Below are 25520 nucleotides of genomic sequence, written 5' to 3'. Positions count from 1 at the left end.
GTGACCCACAAAGACTCAAACACGGCCTTTAACGCCGCGCCACCGTGTCATTTCCAAGTCATAAAGCACAGTGAAGTATGTTTTTACACATTCGAAGCGTCGTCTGTTTTACCACTCTAAAGCGGTTGACACACATGAGGTGGCGCTCACTTCCTGGCGGCTGCAGCTTCACTGGCAGCAATAGAGGCAGGTTTGAACAAAAGCAATAGTCAGTAATCAAGCATTCCTTTATTATCACTAGGCCTTGGAGTTTACAATCATGTAATTCAGCCTTGCATGACATTAGCAAATTTGACACAGCTGACTTAATTCTGACAGTGGAAGGTCAACATACAATATGTGGATGCAGAAATGGCAGGATATGCCCACTGCTTCCTTTTGGAGCAGAGAATAAAGTTAACTATCTGCCAGAATGCTCAAGTGCTAAACAAAGCATACAGCAACACAACTATAGTGTTCACACACAGCACTGAACAGGATTCAGGTCAAAACGTCTGGACTCCAGACTGTTCCCTTTAAAAAAATAAAAAAAGATCAGACATGATATGACTAAGTATTAGTGTTGTAGTCAAGACCCCCTAAACCCTAACCCCAGACCACATCATGACCAAGACCAGAGTGCTTTGAGGTGAAGACAAGACTTTGATTTATAAGGGGACAAATTCAAGACTAAGACCAGGAGCAGCGAGAGTCCCACACTGCATGACACACTCTAGATAAAATGTAGAACATGTAAACCAGAGGCACTCCTCAAATTCATCTGAAAAATCCACATTCCCATAAAAACACCCACAGAAAACAGATGAAGATCTCTTTTCATTAACCTCCTTTATTACTGTGTGTATGTGTAAGTGTACCGTGAGAAACGTCTTCGTAAGAAATCATTTAAAAGACATTGCAGAGATGAGTTTTATGTGTGGGAATTTTCCTGTGTTTTCTATGAGTAATCCCTATAATGATGTTACAAATGAGTTTAGGGATATCCCCACTGATGTGGTTGTGAAATAAAGTCCAGAGTCCAACTAGTCTTAGGCCGAGACAAGACCGAGTAAAAATGCTGTTAGAGATTAGACAGAAAACTACAAAAAGTGGATTTAATACTGGTCTCGAGACCAAGACCAGCTTGAGTACTACAGCACTGCAATGATATTTATGTGTTATATATTCATTTGATTATTCACACCTTGTTAAGAAACCAAACTCAATTATTCCATACAAACACATTAAAGAAGTATGAAAGCCATTTATACATTTTTCCATTTTCATCCAAAAGAACAAACAGTAAATTCAGTAAATAACAGAGGCGGGGAATTAGTCAGTCATCTGTTCAACTATTTTTTTTTATCATCCACTTCTTCTCAGCCACAAACTCATCTGTTCCCTGATCTAAGCCAAACAAGCTCTATATCAATAGGAAAGTGGTTGCTTAGCAAGTGTGTAGGATTTTTAAACTAAAGCTATTGGATCAAACTAAAATACATTCAGTGATGAAGATCCAGGGATTCATTATTTAGGTAGATTACACCATAAAGCACCTGCACGTTAGGCACAGGGGTTATTACACTGAGGGGGGAATAAAGTATTATTGGGATAGAAATGTGTGAACAAACACTTCAAGATTTGTCAGTTTTTCTTTTCTTTAAATACACACTTTGGTTCTTCTTAGGTGTGTGAATATATCTCACTAAATGTAAGGTTGTGGGCTCCCTGGATTGCTTTAACACAACACAACATTGACCTTCTTTAAGAGAGGATTTGTTTTTTTGGAATTGACAAAGTAGTCTGAGGGAATTTTCATCAGAACGTAGAGAGACTGTGGTAATATTAGAGATAAGTGGTTATTAATGATGTGTATGTGTTCAAAAGAAAAGAAAAGAAAGAGTGAACAGTTCAAGAGACTGGGGACGTTGTGTATTTTTTTTTGGGCCAACGGCTGCAAAACACATGTATTTATTAAATATATAAATGACATCCTTTCAATAAATAATAGCACATTACCTGATGAAGGAAACAACAACTAAGTGTTGTTCTCTTTCACAACTTTCTAGTGAACTATAGAGGAAGTGTGCTGTGTGGTGCATTTCCTTGATAACCTTCTTTGATTATTTATCATGCATAAATGTCTCATTTTGCATTAATATTCCTGTAACTCATGAGGTATTTTTCATTCATTAAGCTGCATTCCCCTTCTTCTTCTTCTTCTTCTTCTTCTTCTTCAACCCTTCCCCCATTTTACTGCCTGGCAGTATTTGGAAGAGAAATGGACGACTTCCCCACCAAACAGCTCCCAGAGAGAGTGGGTGTGTTAGCCAGACATCTTGTTACACAACAACCACATTTATCACAAGCCAACATTTACAAAAAAAAACAAAAAACACACAAAACAAACACAGCTAGGTGGTATTATTTAATAAAAACAACTAAAACGATCACATCGGCTGTAAATCCCCTTCAAACACGGCAGCCATATTCTACATCCGCAGCTACAAATGCGTAAAAGAAAATAGGACAGGAATGGCGTCGTATCAATCCGCAACACATTCTAAACCATGCATTTATATGCCTGCAATCACTAAAAACGTGATAAATGTCGTTTAGCTACGAGGTATATGCCATTCTGCAGCAATGTGTCCTCTCCTACAGCAGGCTGCCATTTCACCTCCCCTCTACATGCTCACGCATTTTGTATTCTTCCGCAGAAGAGCTTGCGTTTTTTTTTGTTTTTTTGGTGTTGAGGGGGAGGGGGATTTCAACAAACATGCCTCTACTAACAACCAAAAGGCCGCTTCAATTCACCTCCCAAGGGGTAGTAAAGTCGGGGTTGCCCCAGCAGGTGTGGAGGTGGTGTTTTGCGGGGTAAAACGAGGCGCACGCAACGCACTACTTGTCGGACGCGCGGAGGAGCACAACGCAGCCGGGACTCCGTGTGTGCGAGGCTGAATGGAGGCAGCCTCTTCCTGGTGGATAAACAGTGACAGCTACAGGGCAGCCACTTAGACCCTCTGCTGCTGCCCTGGCAAACAACACCACAATGGCTTCAGACAGTGCACACATCGCGCAGTTGACTTCTGGTGAGTAGAGGAGATATGTCATGTTGTAATAGCCTCCCCTCTCCAATGCGCCTCGGTTGCTCTTCTAACGCAGCTCCCGTCCTCTTCTCCCCTCCAACCAACACCAGAACTCTACTTCCTAATAGCCCGTTTTCTAGAAGCTGGACCGTGTCAGAAAGCAGCCGAGGTTGGTGTTTTTTTTGCATTTTAGGTTGATTCACAATGTGCGTGATTGTCATGGGGTGTAATTTTCTATTTTTATCCTGATTTCAGACCCTGATAAGGGAGGTGGAGGAGAAGGAGGTAAGCAGGCAGCAGAGGGAGAGAGATGCTTCCCTCTGTGCTGTGGTGTTGCCTTTTGGTTGTGCTTTTTTACATCTGATGTGTCGTTTAATGTTGCAAATCATCACTGGATACATGTGTGACTGGACTGATCACAGTTGATACTTTGTTTCCACCCCAGCTGCTGCCCATAAGGCTGGACTGGACCGGGCAGGAACACCCCGGGACCTACGAGAATTTGGTAAGGGAAGCCCTATAAGTGAAGGAAAAAGTTTTTAGAGAGCGAAATAAAAATTGAATTTCCCGCAATTTTTTAAATCAGGTGGTAAAAGGGAAAGAAAAAAAAAACAACAAAACTGTTAAAAAAAAAAAAAAAAAAGGAGTTTGCATGGCAGAGAGCTGGCTGCAAAGTAGTTTTATTTCATTTTTTTGGGGTTTTTTTTTTTTTGGTGGGGGCCACAGAGAGCTGCGGGGTCCCAGAGAGGTTTGGTGCCATGCATGTCCGAAAAGGTTTTAATAGTTGTTGAGAGGGAGGGGGAGGAGGAGGAGGAGGAAGAAGGGGAGGAAGAAAAAAAAAAAAAAGAAAATGTGTGTGAAATGTTGATACGTCATGAGTGTTGTGGTGTAGGAGCGCCAGGATCCGGAGGAGGGACTCCCTGCGCCACGATCCGGAGAGGAGATGGAGGCGCTCTTGTCCTGCAAGAGCCATCATTTGTGTGCATGGGTTTGAAAAACACACAAGGAGGAGGAGGAGGAGGAGGAGGAGGGTGGAGGGGGTGAAGAGTTAGAAAAGAGGAGTTTTTGAGGAGGATATAAACAGTATATATATATATATATATATATATATATTCAGTGAGGCTGCACGGTTGTGCTGTGGAGTCTTTTTTTTGGAGAGAGCAGTTTTTATGTTAGGAGGGAGAGGATATTGGTGGCAAGAGCTCGGATGTAAAAGAAGAAGAAGAGGAAGAAGAGGAGTTTGTGTGAAGATGAGAGGTAACGTGGAGCTGATGGATTAATTGTCATGTAAACAAACAGGGAGGGGGGCTGGGCTGGTTTACGCATGGAGGCGTGGAGAGAATCCATCATCCAGACAGTGTTGTTTCCTTTGCTGACAGTGTCAACCACGCACTATTATTTTGTTTTTTTTAGCTATTTAAATTTGATTGGATATTTATTTTAATATAAGATAGAAAATAGCGACCAGTGGGCCTATTTTAATCGGGATACAGCTCCATGTGATGGGGTTATCCTCGCTGATAGGTGCGTAAAGACAGATGGAGCAGATCTCATGGAGAGTAGATGTAGAGATGTGTTTTAATACGTTTAACACATGATTGATAGTGTGTCTCGGCCTGTCTCTCTCTCTCTCTCTCTCTGCTTGGCTCAGTAGTCTCTCTGCTTGGCTCTCTCTCTCTCTCCTCCTCCTTCCATTCTCCTGCCTCATGTCTATTGTGCATAATTTCCTCTATTTAAGAAAAAAAATACTGCGGATGTATTTTAATTATTAGAGCAAATAGAATCGGGGGGGGGGGTGTTTGGAGACGTTTAGTCCGGTTGTAGAGCTTGATGTCTGGGTTGGTACATGGAGGATGGAGGGGGGATATCAACGTTGTCTTCTATGATATTGTAGTAATTAATGATATTAATTGAGGCTTATTAATTAAGGCGGATTAATTAGACGTGTTATTATTTAAATTTTGCACATGGAATTGATCAGGAACACAGTTTCAACATATATTTAACCTGCTTTTGTATTCAATTAGCAGCCTTTTATCATTTTAACCATTTTCACATCATTTTATACATTTTCAAAAAAAAAATTTCAATTCATTTATTTTATTATCTAAATGTTGAAATTGAACAATGGATGTGTTTTTTTTAATTATAAGAGCTATATTTCGAAAGGGAGTAATATTTTGAATTAAGTGCTATTTATTTTTATATAGCAGTGTATTGATGTGTAATATGATTATTGCACAGTAGTTATATTGGAGTCATGCCTTTAGGGCCATGTGCTTTCTGGTGGTGCTGTTGTGACTGAGGGGGATGTTATCCATTACCCTTAAGAAGCTAGTGTGTGTGTGTGTGTGTGTGTGTGTGTGTGTGTGTGTGTGTGTGTGTGTGTGTGTGTGTGTGTGTGTGTGTGTGTCGTGGATCTCTGCTTGGACCTGAGATGGGCTCGTGGGCTGATATGTGCTTAGAAACACTGATCACGTCTCTGAACCAGCAGCGATGTTGAAAGCAATTAAGGGGTCATTGTGTGTGTGTGTGTGTGTGTGTGTGTGTGTGTGTGTGTGTGTGTGTGTGTGTGTGTGTGTGTGTGTGTGTGAGAGACATAGAATAAGTGTTACTGTCTGTGTTCAGATAAAGGAATGGAGGTAAAAAAAAAAAAAAAAGAATATGTGAGTGGAGTAATTGTTTAATGTCTGGCTCATTTGACCTCGTTCAGATATTTAAATGTGTGTGTGTGTGTGTGTGTGTGTGTGTGTGTGTGTGTGTGTGTGTGTGTGTGTGTGTGTGTGTGTGTGTGTGTGTGTGTGTGTGTGTGTGTGTGAAACAAAAGCTGATTACTGCACGTCTGATTTTTAACCCGATGCATTTAAAACACAGTGCTGCATGTTGAAGGTTTATGACGCTCATCATTTTAGTTTATCGCTGCTATTTCGCTCTGGAGTGTGTGTGTGTTTCTTCTGGTGTGTGTGTGTGTGTGTGTGTTTCTTCAGACGGAGGCCCTGTGTGTGTGTGTGTGTGTGTGTGTGTGTGTGTGTGTGTGTGTGTGTGTGTGTGTGTGTTGTGTTGGTGGAATCGTAGACACACTCATTTCATAACAGTGTGTCTCTCTTTCTGCTTCATGCTCGTGTTGCCCCCCCCCCCCCCGCTGTTTTATCCTACTACACTGGATCTGAACTGTATCCATTAATAAGACAAACATTTAAACTGAATCTCAGAATTAATTTAGTTACAGACGCCGTTCTGTCTTTCTTTATTTTGTGATGAAGATGTTTAATAATTAATCATCATGTCAGAGTGCTTGTCGTGTATTTGAAAGGATGGTTTTAATTGCAGTTTGTGAATTGAATGTCATTCAATTAAAAAAGGTTATTTTATTTATTTTGTCCCTATTAGCCGTACTCTGTTTATTTCTATTAAAAGCCTCAGAGGATTATTATTTTATTTTTTTGAAAGGCCACCTTTTACGTTTAAAATTCTCTGCAAACCAGCAGGCGTTCAGAGTAGTAACCTTGTTTTCACTTCTCCTTATTCTGCTGAAAATAGATTATTTTTTTGTGCGTGTGCTTTAGACTTTGAAACTAAATGGAAATGAAGTCCCAGAGTGAACCTTTTTCTTCTACAGGCCAAAGTACAGCTTGTAAATATTTAATTATCCCCATTTTTATTTTACAGCTAGTGTTGTTTTTTTTTGGAATAGAGTAAGTACCTACTGAAAATGTTTTTCTTTTTATTATTAGCTTTTGGTGTAATGAAGTGGTACCACGTTAATCTTTCTAGAGAGGTTTGTCTTATCGTTGCAACAACAAATGTAGAGTTATTACAGATTTGACAACAAAGTAGCATAAACACATTTCTTACAGTTTCACTTTTAACCCTGTTTTGTCATTTACCAATCTGAAAACAAGCTAAATGTCTGTCTGTCTGTGTGTGTGTGTGTGTGTTTGTTAAAGGTGAAGCTATACCGGCACATCAGTCCAGACCACCTGCTGCAGGTCTGCTCCAGAGTTTGTCCCCTGCTGGAGACGGAGGTCCCCGCCAGCGTGCCAGGACTCAGCAGCCTGCTGGGGGCCGGCCGGCAGAATCTCCTCCGCACCACCAAGAGTGAGTGGATGTGCCACACACACACACACACACACACACACACACACACACACACACACACACACACACACACACACACACACACACACACACAAATGACTTCTTACGTACACTTATGCAACAAGCACACACTCCAGGCTTCAACGGAACCTATTTAGTGTTCTTATTATGCAAATGAAAGAGCATGCACGCTGAACAAGCTCACACAAACCGGACACAATACAAACTGTATAATTTGTGCGTCTCTTTTGTGGTTTTTTTTTCCCCTCCAGGCTGCAAGCATGTGGTGTGGAAGGGCTCGGCGCTGGCTGCTCTGCACTGTGGACGACCGCCGGAGCCCCCTGTTATCTACGGGAGCCCACCCAATATTGGTAAAGACAAAAACACTTTTTTTTTTTTTTTTTTTCAGACAGCCTTGCACTCTGCATATTTGCACTTTTACCTACACGTCATTGTCGTTGTTTTTTTGTGTTTTTATCTTCATATATATACTTTAGCATTTTGTACAAAATAGTTAATATTTAATGATTTATTCACAAAGAGGGGGGTTGATGTTTTTTTTTTTTATCTCACATTTCCTCCAAAATCTACACTAATGCTGACAGCGTGGCCTGTCTCATAAAAAACCTTCCAGATATAAAAGGATTGATGTGTTGCCATGTTCTGTAACTAATCCGTCTGTCTGATATGCAAACTTGATAATTAGGTATTTGCAACCACAATTTGTAAATTATCCTTTATCCTCATTTACTGATGTGGCTTTGTGTTTTTCTACTAAGTCACTTATTTAATTCCTACTTGTATAAATCCAAAAAACCAAACAAGAATCAAGACGTATGGGACTAATAAAGGATTATCTTATCTCATGTTATGTGAGATCATGTCACGCTGTGTTTTTTGCATCTTGACGCTGGTTATCCTGTATTTCTTCTTGGACCTCCTTGATTTCTTTGTTTATTTGTCTTGTTTCTGTGTACTAGTGAGCGCAAGTAACCGGAGTCAAATTCGTACGCATACATGGCCAATAAAGCTGATTCTGATTTTAGCAGAAAGCACTCTTTTGTTTGTGCCTTTTGATCTCCAGTCCATGAGTCAGATCTTACATTCTACACTCCATCATTGCTCACCAAGGTCTTGACTGTCGGTAGCATTAAACAGCGCTGGTGTTATTGATCTGCACAGGGTTACCCACTGCTGTGGCCGACTCCCATGCTCTTTTTTTTTTTTTAATTATTATTATTATTATTAAATGAGTGGGTTTTCATTGATTTTGATTTCTTTGCATATAATGACGATGTCCTCCCGTCTTTTTTTTTTTTTTTTTCTCGCCAATCCAGTCGAGACGAGCTTCGGCCGCCGACTCAACGGCTCCTACCGCCTCCGTCACCTTGTGCCCACGGTGGTGTACCTGCACATGAAGATGCACAAGAGGATCCTGGGACACCTGTCGTCCGTGTACTGCGTCACCTTCGACAGGACGGGGCGGCGCATCTTCACGGTGAGGCCGGCGAAGTTTGTGTGTGTGCGTGTGCGTGTGTGTGTGTGTGTGGTGACCTCGGCTTGGTGTACATCTCGCTGCTTGTGACGCTCTCTGGGTGCGTTTTTGTTCAATGAGCCTTTTCAAAGTGATTTCAGTGTTCATTGTCGTTCTCTGGTGTCTGTTTCCAGTCTCCTCTTGTGTGCTGTGTATTGTGTTTGATTGTTTCAAAGATGTCCAAAGGTCTGAAATAGGATGTAATTACTGTTTACCTTCCTGTGACGTTGCTTTCACTGAATGACTCAAAGCCAGCAGGGGAGCAAAACTCGCACATCTTCATCATGATGCATAGTTATTATCGTTTTTTTAAAGAAGGGAAACAAGGAATTCCCTAGATCTCTTCTAAAGGAGGTCGTTGACCTTTGCCCTCTGAATGCCCCTTTGTACACACATGTTGCATCAGCTTCCCTTTTCTCTCCACATGGTTGGTTTAGGGATGCATCGTGGGCGTCGTGTTGAATATTGAATGGTGGACTGAGATAACGTTGCTTTAATGTCGCCGTCCGCCTGTTTGCGATCCTCCGGTCTTCACTCTGCCTGCTGCTGCTCACCATTTTCAGCTTTCACTTCTTAAATCTCTAAAAATGGCTGTGCTGTTGAGAAGGAGGGAGGAGGAGGAGGAGGGGGGGGGGGTTAGATTGACTCCCTACATCTCTTTTTTTTTTTTTTTTTTCTTCCTCCTGTTATCTCTCTTTCCACAGTTCTTACACTCTCTCTCTCCTTCTTTTTCTCCCCCACGTCTCTCATCCTGCACTGCCCCTCCTTTGTTCCTTTCCCTCCCTCCCTCCCTCTCTCCTGTCCCCCCCCCCCCCCCTCTTGCCATTTCTCATCATAACTGGAGAAAATGTTTCCTCTGAGGCGCTGGCTAAGTGCCAGAATTAAAATTCGTTCTAGGTCTTCCTCACTTTCCTCCTTCTCCCTTTTTCCTCACGGCTTCTCTCTCTCTCTCTCTCTCTCTCCCGCTGTCTCGTTTTCATCAGAAGATCATTTTTATTTATATATTTTCTTATATTTAGATCTCTCTTCTGTGCTTTTTTTCACTCCAGACTTTGCTGCAGCGGAGGACAGATTGATTGATTGATTATTCTATTTAGCCTAAATATTTACTGCTATCATTTTGGGATCAATGAGCAGGTGCTTAAACAACAGATATATTGATTTGTGTAACGTAGCTGTAGAGATGGCTGCAAGCTCATGATCACGGCCGTTGCGGAGGACAAATTGGACGCGCTGCTATGCACTGTTTGTCCGTGCGACTGCAGCTGACATAGCTTCACATCTAGAGCAACAAGGAAAGTTTGCATCAAGTCTCTGTTTTCTTTCCTCCAAAAACACTGCACTGCACCGCTCATTTGTGCATTTCATTTATTTTTCTTCCCATCTTGCCAAAGCCGTGTTTTGTCCTTGAGCTTTTTTTTCCCTTCTAAATCGCTAAGGGAACGCCCGCTGTTTTCATCAGTCCACATAAAATAACAGCTCCAGTCAGACTCCGCTCTGCCTGTGATGCTGATGGAGCGACTGATTATGATTTATTCACAAAGAGGGGGGTTGGTGTTTTTTTTTATCTCACATTTCCTCCAAAAAGCTACACTAATGCTGACAGCGTGGCCTGTCATTTCAAATACTTTCCAGATATAAAAAGGATGGATTTGCCGCCATGTTCTGTAACTAATCCGTCTGGTGGTTATGCAAACCTGATAATTAGGTATTTGCAACCACATTTTGTAAATTGGCTTTTATTCCTAACTTTACATTTACTGATGTGTCTTTGTGTATTTCCACCTTTTTTTTAAAACAAGTCACTTATTTAATTCCTACTCGTATAAATCACACAAACAAGAATCAAGACGTCAGATCATGTCACGCTGTGTTTTTTGAATCTTGACGCTGGTTACCTGTTGGTTCGGAACATTATTTTTGAGTTGGTAATCAAGGCACAGATGGGTCTGGCAACGTGTTGAATCACAAACCCTTTCACCCCCTACGAGCTGGAGCACAGCCAGATACATTGAGTCCCTGCAGACTGTTTTCATGTCTTGATTAAGGGTCGTGCATTTCCAGTCCAGACTAGAAAGACTCCTAAGCGGCTGCCTCTAGGCAACCAAATATCTTTTTGGGTTTGAGTTAATGGATTATGGATTATTCATTATTATGGGCTTTTTCTTTTTTCTTTTAAGCATTTACTTTTGTTTTGCTTTCTTAGCTTGCAAAGATTAGAATTTAATACTCATAATGATTATTATAGTGCGAGGGCTTCCTCATAGTAGCTTACTGTGTCTTCTCTGGAACAGGACGGTCTGTCTCACAGCCATGGGAAAAATCCCAGTTCTGAACTATGTGTTTGTTTTTCCCATCCCTTGTGTTCAAACGGCGTGTCACGTGATATTCAATAGATTTACCTGCAAACTGTGACCCCATCATTGTTAATAACCATAAACATCTACAGCCCTTTTTCCTCAATAACACACATTTATATGAATTATTCAATAATTGGCTTACTGTGCAGATGGACATAGTTTAACCAATAGAAAGCATACAAAAAGGGTCAGTACTTGGTGTACTTATTGTTTAGCATATATAAAATGATTAGGACTGCCCCCCCTTAATCAATTCGTTAATTAATCGCTTATTTTGGCCTTATTCGACTAAGATTTCGTTAGAAGTTTAGTCATGTTTTGATGCTTTTTCATGCGAAATTACATGACATTTATGAGCATATCTCTGGTAAACGCCAGACCTAAAGTTGGTTAAATCAGCTAATCGACTAGTTGTATGAGTGATGGTCGACAGAGACGAGGACAGCCTTAGAAGTGGTGTTTGCAGGACAGCTGCAGTGTTGAAATGCACTCTTGCAAATTACAATCAAGTGCCTTGAAATGTTCGTTGTCACTTTTAAACACACTGCAGATTATTCACCGCTATTTTCTGCGTCCCAAGACGCTCGTTCCCTCTCTCTGTTTGTGTTCCCAGTTTGTCAGTCTGCTGACAGTCTCAAGCCGCCGTGTGCCCAGATATATATTTTAAAAGTCTTTTAGAGCTTGACATGTTTAATTTGTCTCACTAGAGGCAGCGGCCGCCTCTCAGACTTTATGAGATACCCCCCTCCTGTCTGACAGCCGTACCGGTGTTCCCTTTCTTCCCGTTCTCAGGGCTCAGACGACTGCCTGGTGAAGATCTGGGGAACGGACGACGGCCGTCTGCTGGCGACGCTGCGAGGCCACGCCGCCGAGATCTCCGACATGGCCGTCAGCTACGAGAACACCATGATCGCCGCCGGGTCCTGTGACAAGACCATCCGGGTGTGGTGCTTACAGACCTGCGCCCCTCTGGCCGTCCTGGAGGGACACGCCGCCTCCATCACCTCGCTGCAGGTAGGACGACGGACATTTATGTTTTCTCATAAAAGCCATTAAAACAATCAACGGGTTTTACATGTTTAGTAGATGAGTTTGAGAAGAAACTTCTGACATATGGGCTGAATACAGCACGACTGGCTGATATCCAATATGTAAAAAAAACTCAAGTCAGTATTGATTTGGTGTCGTGAGCAGCAGACTCATTTTTTACAATCAGAAATTTGCATAATGGGGCCTTTTGTTGAAGGAAAAAGCAGCTGTTACAGACCGAGGGCATTCAGCCTCAAGCTGTTTGTTCCTTCTGAAGACATGAATTACCTTTTTTTTCTTTTTCTGAAACAGCTGGGCATTGACGTTTCTTTTAGCAAACGTCACTCAAACAAGAGTAAAAAGTGATTTTCTTTAAGTATGATGGGGTATGTGTAGCAGTTAAAGTGGGATTTATTCAAAATAAACTACAGTGCCCATGTTCATTGTAAAAGAGGTCATCCAGAGGTCATCCAGATCAACGGTGTGACTCATTCATAGGTTTATGAATCATTTTTAGGACAACAGTGATGTCAGCGAGAGAAGAAAACAGAACATTCTGAAATGTTTGACCGTACACAGTGTTTGGGATGGCCTCTATGTTAGCCGTTTCATTTGCATATTTATGTACGTGTATATATGTGTTTTAAGTTTAAAGGCTGGATGCTTTTTAAGCTCATGCAGGTTAATCGTCCTTTTCTTTTTGCTGTAGTGTAAACAGCGTCTTGTTTATCGCCCATACTAACCTCTAATTGGTCGTCTTTTGCAGTTCTCCCCTCTCTGTTGCGGCTCAAAGCGCTACCTGTCCTCCACCGGAGCCGACGGCACCATCTGCTTCTGGCAGTGGGACGCACGCACACTCAAGTTTGGGTGAGGAGCACAGACGCACACGTACACACAGCTCCGTTCACACCTTCATTCTGCTAAAAAGACATTATTTTAGTCTTGTATGTGTTTGTTTGTCACATAGTGAAAATATTAGTTAACTGGGTTTTGTTATTGAATGGTAATTTATGACAGTGTGGTTCTAATTATGATGATTTAGGGTCTGATTTGTCACTTTTTTTTAATGGCTACCGTCAATTTCAACTTCCATTTTCTTTAATGCTTCGTAAATTGAAATTCACGTCACTGAATGTGCCTGCTCAAGTATAACAACGTGTAAAGGAAGCAAAATACAGCTGAAATACACAACTGTAGAACCTGTGAAAAAATAAAATAATTGGTTGTTCAGTCAATATCTATTTCTGTTTTTCCTTTTGTTTCCAGTCAGAGGCCCAGTAAATTCACGGAGCGCTCCAGACCTGGAGTCCAGATGATCTGCTCCTCCTTCAGCGCCGGTGAGCACATCTCACTTTTGATTGGTCAAAACCACGGGAGGGGAGATGGCAGCAGATCTGGGAAAATAAAAATGGCGCACAATTAGCCCAAATTAACTGAAGAGCTAACACAGCAGACAGCCGTACTCAAGTGGGCCTGCTGCTTCTCACAAAACATGTCTCAAGTTTCTTTTGCGCAACGTTTGCACTTACAAACACAATAAATATTTTGGTTTAACCACAGTTTGATACATTACTTTTTTGCTAAACTTGTTATGTTTTTAAGTATTTAGAATGTATGCATTTTGTTTTTCTGACCGTGTGTGTGTGTGTGTGTGTGTGTGTGTGTGTGTGTGTGTGTGTGTGTGTGTGTGTGTGTGTGTGTGTGTGTGTGTGTGTGTGTGTGTGTGTGTGTGTGTGTGTGTGTGTGTCCAGGTGGTATGTTCCTGTCCACAGGAAGCACGGATCACATCATCAGAGTGTACTACTTCGGGTTAGGCCAACCAGAGAAGATCTCTGAACTTGAGTCCCACACAGTGAGTCAACATATTCTTTTTTTTTTTTTTTTTTAATTATTTTTTTAATTAATTTATTTTTTACAAACACTAGGGCTTCAAAGTAACACACTAATTGTACATAGTTTTGACTTATTAATCAACAAGTTTAAGCTGAGACAATTCTTGACTTTGGAAACAGTAGTATGACAAAAAAAACAATGAACTCAAGGTCCACTTACTTGCTTTTCCTCCTCGGAGCTTTCGACTGTATCTCATGGACTTCCTCAGCAGATGGACTTGCTCAGTTGTCTTGGGGATTGTTGGTGTTCTAATAGAGAGACTGGTCGTAATTCTCCATGACAACTGAGCAAACTCCATCGACCGAGGAAGACAGTAAGATGCATGAATAAGCTATTTTTTTGTTGGGTTTGTCATGAATTGGACGACTACCAGAGAAAATGCTTGTTACTCACTGCGTTGGTTTGACTTTACTTCTTCATTTTTCTCACCCAGGACAAAGTTGACAGCATCCAGTTCTCACATTGCAGTGACAGGTAGGTCTGCGTACTTGGTGTGTGTGTGCGTGTGCATGAGCTACATAATAAGTGCGTTTCATTTTTGTGTGTGCAGCGCTGTTTGTTTGTATGGAACCTCTGGGTGTTGTAATGTGACTTGATGGTGTCAGCAGAAAAAAAGCATCTTTACTTACAATCTGATACTCGCCGCTCTAATACACATCCCCTCACACACACACACACACACACACACACGGACACACACATACTCTTGCACATATTATGCACTCTCTCTGAGTGTTACATCGTGTGTGCCTATGTGGAGTTTGCAGAAAAACAAGCTCAGCTGTAATTCCCCTGGGTTTCTGTAATCTCAGCAGTGAGGGAGGTAGACTGTCTATGCAAGAAGGAGTGGTGGAGGAGAAGGAGTGGTGATGGTGGTGGGGGGGGGTACATACAATTAGTGTATCATGCTGTGCAGAGATGAAAGCGTTCATTATATTGCAGATAGCTGAAATAGAACCAAGTGTTATCTTTACATTTTAGCGGCTGCATGAATCTGTGTTGACAAATCTGTGTGTGTGTGTGTGTGTGTGTGTGTGTGTGTGTGTGTGTGTGTGTGTGTGTGTGTGTGTGTGTGTGTGTGTGTGTGTGTGTGTGTGTGTGTGTGTGTGTGTGTGTGTGTGTGTGTGTGTGTGTGTGTGTGTGTGTGTGTGTGTGTGTGTGTGTTGTAGGTTCGTAAGCGGCAGCAGGGATGGTACAGCCAGGATCTGGCAGCTGCAGCCTCAGGGCTGGAGGAGCATTCTGCTGGACATGCAGACCAAACTACCTGGGTATGTGTTTTTATGTGTGTGTGTGTGTGTGTGTTTATGTGTGTGTCTGTCAAAGTCCAGTTTTTACCACCAGCGCCGCTGTGCTCAGTGGTGGGTTGGGATGATCCCGCGGCGATGTCAATCTAAATTTGAAAAGAATCAATCACGTTGGACACAAAAGTCCTAAACCTGTTGTGTGTGAATATCCCCTGTGGACATTATGTACTGTTCAGAATAAAACAAAATACATGTAGGATTATTTAAAAGAGACTTAATGCCTTTTGTACCAGCAGCTAAATTCGTTTTCTTGCAATTATTCACACCTCATTTATTTATTCTGAGTGAATAATCTACAGCACACAAATGATTCAGTTGAAGAAAAACAACAACACTGTCACACCTGTGGCAGGAAGTGTGACACAGTGATTGATTAAGAGGCTCCCAGACAGAATATAGATTTACGGAAGGCAACTGTGAACGAGATGACACTGACTGTTTAAGTCCTTATTGCCTGAATAAACATAAGACAGCAATGAGAATGAATACATATTTGGTTGTATATTATGATATATATATTATGATAAGAAGTGAAAAACACTACAAAACAAGTTAAATCAGATTAGATTAATTAGCCGAATTTGGCCTCGTGATGAATTGTTCACTGTTTTTTGACCTCACTGTCCTTAATTGGCCCCAAACATGATATCAATGTATCGCCGTCTCCCCTTCAGGAAGTACAACCCTCCTCCGCTGGAAGACAAGGTGACCAAGCTGAAGGTTACCATGGTAGCATGGGATCGCCATGACGGCATGGTGATCACAGCGGCCAACAATCTGACGCTGAAGGTGTGGAACTCCACCACCGGCAACCTCGTCCACGTCCTGATGGTACGTAGTGATGAAGCACATGCAAACGTGGACGGATGTGTAATAACACACTATAAAAAGTAAATGCAAGCATGAATGTCTTTTTTTAGCACTTTTTTTATTGCAACACCAACTAAACTTGATTTTTTTTATTTTTTTATACTTTAATGGCTATTTAAGGGTTTATTGTAAATCTTATAACTTGAAATTCATTTTTTCTTCCTTTGAGAAACATAATTTATCATCCTGAACATCTAATAACTTCTATTTTTAATGCAATGCTAACCTTTTTGTTGCATGATAATGTAGTTGTTTGCATGGACTGTCTGAGTGTAACTAGTGATGCATTCAAGGACATGGGACATTTGATGTTTGCCTCAAGAGCAAATGCCTTTAAACCCAAAAGAAAAACAAAAAGTAAATGTGGACGTTAATGAAATAAATATATATTATATGAATTTGATTTAATCTTTCACGTGAGTTTTAATTGGGTACTCGATATACCCTTGAACACACTCACAACAACAGTAACTTGTCCTTGGAGACACAAAGTATGCATCATTTATTAATAAGCAAAAACAAACAAACCTACAAGGTGACACTGATGACTTTTTGTTCCGTAGGCGTTATGTTTTTGGGTTGTCTGTACACAATATATCTTGGGAAGGCCTTATGGGAACTTCTGCAAACTTGGCAAAGACTTCAGGATGAACTGATTAGAATTTGGTGGTCAAAGGACACTGTTTTTTTTTTTTAATTATGACAATTTCACACAAATGTTTATTATGATAAATTGGTTAAGTGAAGACATTTTGGACAGACATGACTGATGGGCAGAGGCAAACAACCGTGAAGATGTAATTTTGGGTGACATCATCATGGTTTTTAATAACAGGGTCACGAGGATGAAGTGTTTGTCCTGGAGCCACACCCCTTTGACCCAAGAATCCTCTTCTCAGCGGGGCATGATGGGAACTGCATTGTGTGGGACCTCGCCAGAGGAGTCAAGATCCGCTCCTATTTCAACATGGTGAGCCTCTCCTTCTCATTAGCCTCTCACCCGATACCCTCCCTCCTCTCTCATTCACACTGAAGCTGTGCTTTCTTGTGTTTTCCGAAACGTTTTTCTCGTGTAATGAATCAGCAAAACTCTTTGCGTCTTTCCCACGACACATTCTCTCCCTTTCCTTTTCTCTGTGTCATTTCTTGTCTCCCCCCCTCCTCCCCCCTTCTTGCTTTCTCTCTCTCTCTCTCTCTTTGGCATTACCTCTGCACCGCGTGTGGCATGCATGGAGGGGTAGAGTTAAACCATGACGCCACACTGCAAAGTGGAGTCAGCATATGCCAGCGTTCATATTCTCCTAGTGCGGTAATCACTGTAGCCACTGTTGTATTTCCTGCTTGTGTCTCCATGGTTACCCAGGAAACCATTAATCAAAGTGTCAGAACAAGTGAGTCACTCAGTGTGCTGGTCGGTGGAACAGTGTTGTTTGATAACACAGAGTGTGTGATCGTGAAAAGGCCCCAGAATTTCAGTTTGAAACTTAAAGTGAGACGGTGGAGCTGTTTCTTAAAGGCGGCCATTGTTGACACAAGGACACGTGTGGTTATTATAGGATAATGGTGAATGCTAAGGTGTAGTTTAAAGGAAGCACAAGCAGGAAGGAATCCGAAAACATGATTCAGCAATGTCAGTTACACAACAATGTCTGTGCAAAGGTAGCTAACCTTGGTATGTTAGCTTACATACCATAAGATACAGACCAAATAACACTGTCGCAGGAAAATATCTGAAAGTTATGAATTTATTATTTAGTCAACTTTTCATTTACAAGAGGAAGAATGCTTTTTTTTCTTCTTTAATGAAGACATTAAGCATTGAAACCAGTTCAAGCTGAGACGCACTGCTAGCATGAATCTCACTTTTTTTTTGTATGACTTATTTTGTACTGCAACACCAACTAATCTTGATTGTTTAACTCAGATACCCCTCAAGTCTTATACTTTAATGGCATTTAAGGGTTTATTGTAAATCTTACAATTCATTTTTTCATACTTTGAGACCCATAATCTATCATCTTGAACTTCTAATAACTAAATTTTTTATTGCAATGTTAACCTTTTTGTTTCCATGATAATGTATTTGTTTACACGGACTGTCTGACTGTTACTAGTGATGCATTCAAGGACATGGGACATTTGATATTTAGGATGAATTTATTGACTATTTAGTCAACTTTTTTAGTCAAGTCTTACTTCGCCAAGTCCTCTTCAAACATTGTTTTATCGGTGCCGCTACTACGTGAACTTTTAACACCACCATTCAGCAGCCTCTAGAGGTGCCTGACCCTCCAGACGACTAAAAGCACAAGCAGCTTTTCCTGAATGCACCAAAGTGGAAGATGATTGAAAGTTCAGTGCTCCTTCGAGTTCATCTGAGTTTAGTGCTTTGGCAGAGGCTTTTTTTTTTTTTTTTTTTTTTTTTTTTTTTTTTTTTTTTTTTTTTTTAACTAAACAAGGGACAAAGAGATAAAAAAAAAAAAAAAGAAACCTCTTAAGAAATGTTTTCATCTTGTGATTGAATGGAGCTTTTGTGAGAGCGAAGGAATGCCTGCTGAACAAACTGTTGGCGGCCCGTCAGAACAGTGAGGGGTTATGTATATTTTCTGGTGATGAAGTTTCAGGTTGTGTAATTATGGATGTTATCGCTCTTATAGCTTTTTCCCATTTATTATTTAGGTAACATGTTGTAGCTCAACACTTGTAAGTTCCATACACGTGTCTCATGCATTTGATCTTGTTTACTAGACACTTTGAGTTGATTGCGTAGACGACATACAACCGCTACAGCTGCTCTGTATTCCCCTTGGTATTGTAATACTGTGATTTACAGTGTGCACCTATTTCCCCATCTCTCTCTCTCTCTTTCTCTCTCTGTGTGAATAGATCGAGGGCCAAGGGCACGGGGCGTTGTTCGACTGCAAATGTAGTCCAGATGGGCAGCATTTCGCGGCCACCGACTCCCACGGACATCTGCTCATCTTCGGCTTCGGCTCCAGCAGCAAGTACGACAAGGTAACGAAAACAGGCTCACCTTTAATATTTATACACAGACCTGACACTTAAAGTGGCCCTATTATGCTTTTCCACTTTTTCCCTCTTCTTTAGTGTGTTATATATATTTTTGTATATATATATATATATATATATTTTTTTTTTTTTATATATATATATATGTAAAAGGTCCGTAGAGTGTAAAACCTGAAGTCCACGCCTAAAAGGAGTTACCCCCCCCCCTCAGAAGCTCCTGAGCTCCTGAAACGGCTCCATTTGAATTCTCTCCTTCACTTCTGTAACTTTATGAGGTCATAATTTTACGGAAGTGACGTAAAACTGCTTCCGGCTAGTTTGGCCCTCAAACAACAAAAGAGAGAGACGGAGCTGAAAGATTGACCAATCACAACAGAGCGGGCTAGCTGACCAATCAGAGCAGACTTTGCTTTCTGGAGGGAGGAGCAAGCGCTACAACGGAGCGTTTCAGAGAGAGGGTGAGAAGAGGTGCTGCAGGACAGCCAGGATGAGAAAAACAAGGAGGATTATGAGCATTAACGCATGTAAACATGTTGTAACTGTAACTGGAGATAAAAATAATGCACTGGAAAAAAGCATAAGAGGGCCTGTTTAACAACAACTCACATAATTAATGTCATCAGTTATAACAAAATCAGTGGTTAAATAATATAAACGTACCTTGTTTCTTTCAGATAGCGGACCAGATGTTCTTCCACACCGACTACCGGCCGCTGATCCGAGACGCCAACAATTACGTGTTGGACGAGCAGACCCAGCAGGCGCCACACCTGATGCCTCCTCCCTTCCTGGTGGACGTGGACGGGAACCCCCACCCGCCCAGATACCAGAGACTGGTGCCGGGCAGGGAGGGATGCAGGGACGAGCAGCTCATCCCACAGATGGGGGTCACCTCCTCGGGTATGAAGGCTGAAAATCAGTTCCCCTCAGGAGGACCTCCTCTCCGTGTGGTCTTGTAGTTCTACTCGTTCCCTTTTGTCTGCTTGTACGCTTCAGATCAGAGCTCCACTTTGAGGTGACGCTGTCGTTTTTCTGTCTAATCATCAGCTGATCAAAGGCGCTTCTGTCAACGCTGATCATTCTGCTCTCGTGGCCTGACAAGAATGTGATCTGTTCTCAAATGTGCTCAGTGAGAGGTCTTTTCATGAAACTACACCAGCATTGGCAATTAAAACCAGAATGAATGAAGCGGTTTAAAATCCTGGCGGGGATGCAAACAGAAACAGTAGTTTATGAAATGCATTGTTGGTGCACAGAAGGGAGGAGTCTCTTGTGAGACAATATGACTCCACATGCTCACAGTTTATAGAATAGTATTAAACTAACCTGTCTGCTTTTTAAAAGTATTATGTTGACTGTAAGACTGTGTCATTCCTAGTACTGCATGCTACCCAAGCTGCAATATACTTCTACAATAGTCTTTTCTGCATCACATGACTGTATTGATCACTCTCCGAATCACAAATGTAACTATGGCTGCAACTAACGGTCATTTTTATTGTTGATTAATCTCTCATCGTCCTCAAAAAAATGTATCAGAACAAAAAGTTCTATTTCCAAAATAGTTGCAGATAAATTAAATAGTTGACAACCAATGCAATAATCGTTGCAGCTCTAAATGTAATATTATGTTTTTCATTCTATTTAATACTTTCAAGTATTGTTTTGAGGCAAATTAAAAGGCTGAAATATTTTAAATAATTCACTAACTTAAATATTTTTCTGCAGTACATTATATTAAGGGAGTTTACACGTTGCTCCTTAACCTCACTTCGTCCGCCATTGCACGGTCTGAGGAGACGCAATGCATTGTGGGGCGCTGGAGATTGTGTAGTAAGCTCACGTCTCAGAACTCAGAACTAGCAAACATACGATATTTCTAGTGTACACAACGCATTACTCTATTTTATGTCATACTTAGTATGAACAGTTTCTCAGGATGCAATTTGCCTTTTTTTTAACTCTCTCTCCTTCTCTTTCTCCATTCCTATCCGTGTTAGGCCTAAACCAGGTGGTGAGTGAGCAGGCGGTGGACGGTTCCAGTCCTCTAGACACGATGATTCAGAGGCTGCAGCAGGAACAGGACCAAAGGCGGGGAACAAATGACACGGCTGCTTCTGTAAACACCAGGTCCAACAGAGGTAAGAATGCTAAGGTAGTGTGGGCAGCTTCACAAATGCATGTGAGGGGCAAAGACATTATTCAGTGTCTTAAATGAGTTCAAAATCCTTCAGCTTCATGACACAGCTTAGATTGTTGTCTTCTTATCCATGAAGTGATGAAAACATACAGTTGATTTAAATCACGTGGATCTGGTTCTTACACATCAGGATACACCTTGAGAAGTAGAGAGACAAATGCAGCCTTCTTAGTAACAAGATCATGAGTGTCTTTATTGTACATTTAATGAGGGTTTTTATAATAAGATGTCATAAACTCAGTAATTAACTCGTAAATTATATTTTGTATCTTCTACTTAATTACTTTTAGAGCTGTTAAAACTAGTCAACTAATTAAATATGTGTGTATATATATATACAATTAAATAATTATGAAATTATAATAGTTTATTAACACAAAAATAATCTGTAACTATTATGTCAAAATACTAAATATTTGCCGGTTCCACCTTATGTGAGGATTTGCTGCTTTTATTCAACTTATGTGAAAGTAAACTGAATATATTTTCAACTGTTTCTTAGACAAAATAATCAATTTAAAGACTTTACCTTGTGCCTTTGGAAATTATAATGGAACCATTTGTATTAGTAACTGGCAGATTCATTTATAATCAATAATTGTTAGCTGCAGCCTTTATCTTAATTTATTTATTTATTTATTTTAGAGCTGCAAATTTTTAGGAGATTTTGGTCACCTTCTGTCACAAGTTACATTAAACAAAGTGTCAGTAAATGCATGATATATATGAATTAGAGTTAATGATGTACTACAAACAGGTACATTTGGTGTTGTCTGTTATGAAGTTTGCCAATCAGTGGTACAATTTCCCATAAAAGCATGTGTATCTCTTAAATGCTGCTGACAAATTAAAAAAAAATCTCTCTCTTTCCCTCAGGTTCGGTGGGTTCGCCCACGGAGGTTCATTCTCCGCCCAACGTGGGTCTGCGTCGCAGCGGGCAGATCGAGGGCGTCCGCCAGATGCACAGCAATGCCCCGCGCAGCCAGATGGCCACGGAGGGAGACCTGGTGGCCTGGAGCCGCAGGGTGCTGGTCCCAGAGCTGGAGGACGCCTCTGTGAGGTAACGCACACAAAGACTGACCCCACAGAGAGGAACATGCTTTTTGGACGTGACGGGCATTAACCCATAACATGACTCTGTGTGTGTGTGTGTGTGTGTGTGTGTGTTCATGTGTAGGAGACAGATAAACTGGCGTGAGGCTAAAGGGGAAGAAGAGATCAATATTTATCAGTCAGAGAGGAGGCGACGTACCATCCACTCCCTCCCTAAGGAGAGCAGGGTGAGTGAATCAACACGCACACACATTATCGTTTTACAGGAATGTAATTATTCCTCCAATAACCTTTTTTTTATTTATGATGCAACATCTCTAAAACACTTCAGTTTCATTTTTAATGGAGATTTCTTGTCGAATTATTATTATTCAGGGTCATGCGGCATCCGAGTCGGTCGACGAAGGGAGGAGGAGCCAAGGTAACCACGGCTACCACACGCGCGCCGCCATGGAGGAGACGAGCCGCCAGAGCGCCGAGGCTGCCGATGACGACGAAGACACCTCAGAGGTAGACGAGAGTCTGTTACTGCCGGGTTTGGGATTTATTTTGTACGTTATGAAGGAGCTGTGTGGAAAACCTTCAAAGAACTTAAAATATACATCTGTGTTGTAGCTTATGAAGATGTCCATCTTATGATTTTCATTCAGTAAAATTACTTCTGTTTTTTGTTGTTTCTCATCTAATACATAACTGCTTTTGTACTCGTTTCTCTTCTAGTCCAATTTTAGACAAACCATTTTCACCACAGTCCCTCTATTCAGACTTTGCTAGCATGTCGACCTTTTACTGCCCACTGTTTTTGGACTTTATGCACTATTTATTGCAAGTCGTTGTTGAATACTCGATTCTAAATGGTCAATTACAGCATTCTACGGTTTGTTATTTCTCAGTAGAAGACCGTTGTTATGGATGCAGTTCTATAGGACATAATAAAAAAAAATGTTTAATCATTAAAAGAAAACTTAAATCAATTGTTTGTGCCAAATTAGTGATTCCTATATTTATAAAGCACCTTTAAGAACAAAGTTTACCAAGTGCCTATATAGTGACAGATTAAACTCTGTGTCTTTTTATTAATAATAGTATACAAAGGAAACCTTAAGGATATGGCATTTTTCCTACCTTCAAAGCAATCCAGCAGTCCAACAGTGTATTCAATTCTTAAAATTTTGAAGGGTAAACAATAATAATAATAATAGTAATTTTGACCGTATTTAGATTTCGCAATGTAATAACTTTGTTAAAATTGAATCCATGTCACTTTAGAACCCTGAATATTCCTAAATGTGTGTATATTTTATTCTAACATAGTTATATTATTATTATTACAAAACACAAAGCAGTTATGAATATTTCTACCTTTAACGGTCATGTTGACCGGATACATTATCAGTGTTACGGGTAATTAACGTCCGGGAGAGAGAGAGAGATTGAGCGCACGAGTATGGACTGAAATGTTGACATGATACAAAATGTTTTGATCAAGAAGCCCGATGCTCCTGAGCAGTTCTCTGCTTTTTCAGTGAAGTGTGTGAACAACACTGCAGACTGGAGCCTCTGAACGGATCCATGCGGGTTCAATACGTCTGGTGTATTAAATGTCCGTATCCTCTCTGCTCTGCATTTTTATAAACTATGATAATCTGGTCACGGATCACGTCTCTCGGCCGTTTCGATGAGCCGTCTCACTCCCTCTTCTTGCGCGTCTCGTAGGCCTCTTTTCTCTTCTTTTTTTGTTGCTCTGACTGCAAAACACTACCAGAGGAATCACTGTGTGTTTGCATTCCTGTTACTGTGTATATTACTGTGACATTCTGTAATATTTATTGCAACTTGAGCACCATCTCTCTCTCTCTGCTCGCTAACGGAGCAGCTTTAACCGACAGAGGCTACGTTCCAGATTCATTTACTCTGAGTTGTTATAGTGATTATTGAAATCAATGCAGATAATCTATAAATGGTCAGAATAACTGCTACGTTCATTCTAGTAGTTCTAATAGAATTCCGGTAGTTTGAGTGTTAAAGGGGTGTAGCTCTGCTCCCTTTGTCTCTATTATACAGTACCTTTCTGATACCTTTTCTTTTTAATGATTCTGTTTGTGTTTTTCTTTATAATTCGATTAACATGAAATGATGTGTGTTCCCAGGGAGAGGTGGAGGTGCGGCAAATCAACGGGCATTCTTCAGAGGATGAGAAGGAGGAGGAGCAAAAGGAGCCCTGGCCGGATGACCACAGCAGTTCGAGGTAAGATGCATTCGGTATATCACGTTATATCAAATCAACTACCACACGCAAATGACAACATAAAACCACAAGCATATGCACTATGCGTATTCAATCTTCTCTCCACGGTTGCGTTTGCAGCGACTACTCCAGCGATTACTCCGACTGGACGGCGGACGCTGGGATCAACCTCGAGCCGCCCAAGAAGAGCGTGAAAGTGAAGAAGAAAAGCAGCGGCTCCGAGGAAGACGGGGAGAAGAAGAGAGACGGGAAGAAAGAGAGGAAGAAAGACAAAGCAGACAAAGATGAGGCGGTACCAAAGAAGAAGCAGCCAAAGGAGAAGAGGAAGGTTGGTCTTTGACAAAGTTTTTTTTCTCCACCTTGAGGCTTCAGGTGTGATGTTACTGTTAGTGTGATTGAAAGTTATTACCCATCAGCCATTTGTAACAATGATTATCCAGATTAAACTGGCGCTGCAACGATTAAACCATTAGTTTTCAACTCTTAAATTAATCAACAACTATTTTGACAATCGGTTTATCAGTTTGAATTATTTTTTAAGAATTATTTTTTTACATTTTTTTGATTCCAGCTTCTTTAATGTGCCTATTTTATTTACACCTCTGTGACAGTAAACTGAATGTCTTTGAGTTATGGACAAAACAAGACATTTTATTTTATCATCTTGGGCTTTGGGGAGCACTGATCAACTTTTTATTTTTTTAAATTATTTTTTATATTTTATAGACCAAACAACTAATCCATTAATGAAGAAAATAATTAACAGATTAAATGACATTGAAAATATTGTTAGTTGCAGCCCAAGATTTAACAGTATTTAAAAGACAATTAAA

General features: G+C 40.8%; 1 protein-coding gene across 1 annotated transcript in view; it reads left to right on the top strand.

Annotated features, from left to right (window-relative positions):
• The first annotated feature begins 2745 nt into the window (after nucleotides 1-2745).
• Nucleotides 2746-25520, top strand: part of phip (pleckstrin homology domain interacting protein) — a 35149-nt gene continuing 12374 nt past the window's right edge. Inside the window, 23 exon segments of the mRNA XM_054618044.1 lie at nucleotides 2746-3071; nucleotides 3179-3237; nucleotides 3324-3353; nucleotides 3514-3573; nucleotides 7016-7166; nucleotides 7439-7537; nucleotides 8504-8664; nucleotides 11853-12074; nucleotides 12856-12956; nucleotides 13356-13426; nucleotides 13841-13941; nucleotides 14416-14456; nucleotides 15152-15250; nucleotides 15961-16117; nucleotides 16992-17126; nucleotides 19043-19171; nucleotides 19861-20086; nucleotides 21187-21327; nucleotides 22263-22446; nucleotides 22564-22666; nucleotides 22815-22949; nucleotides 24590-24687; nucleotides 24808-25015. Of these exon segments, the coding sequence (XP_054474019.1) occupies nucleotides 3032-3071; nucleotides 3179-3237; nucleotides 3324-3353; nucleotides 3514-3573; nucleotides 7016-7166; nucleotides 7439-7537; nucleotides 8504-8664; nucleotides 11853-12074; nucleotides 12856-12956; nucleotides 13356-13426; nucleotides 13841-13941; nucleotides 14416-14456; nucleotides 15152-15250; nucleotides 15961-16117; nucleotides 16992-17126; nucleotides 19043-19171; nucleotides 19861-20086; nucleotides 21187-21327; nucleotides 22263-22446; nucleotides 22564-22666; nucleotides 22815-22949; nucleotides 24590-24687; nucleotides 24808-25015 (2751 nt within the window). The 5' untranslated portion in view covers nucleotides 2746-3031.

The sequence above is a fragment of the Anoplopoma fimbria genome, chromosome 18, assembly GCF_027596085.1.
Source record: "Anoplopoma fimbria isolate UVic2021 breed Golden Eagle Sablefish chromosome 18, Afim_UVic_2022, whole genome shotgun sequence".
NCBI classification, from domain to species: domain Eukaryota; kingdom Metazoa; phylum Chordata; class Actinopteri; order Perciformes; family Anoplopomatidae; genus Anoplopoma; species Anoplopoma fimbria.
The sequence above is the reverse complement of the archived record's forward strand: the minus strand, read 5'-3'. Positions and strand labels throughout refer to the sequence as shown.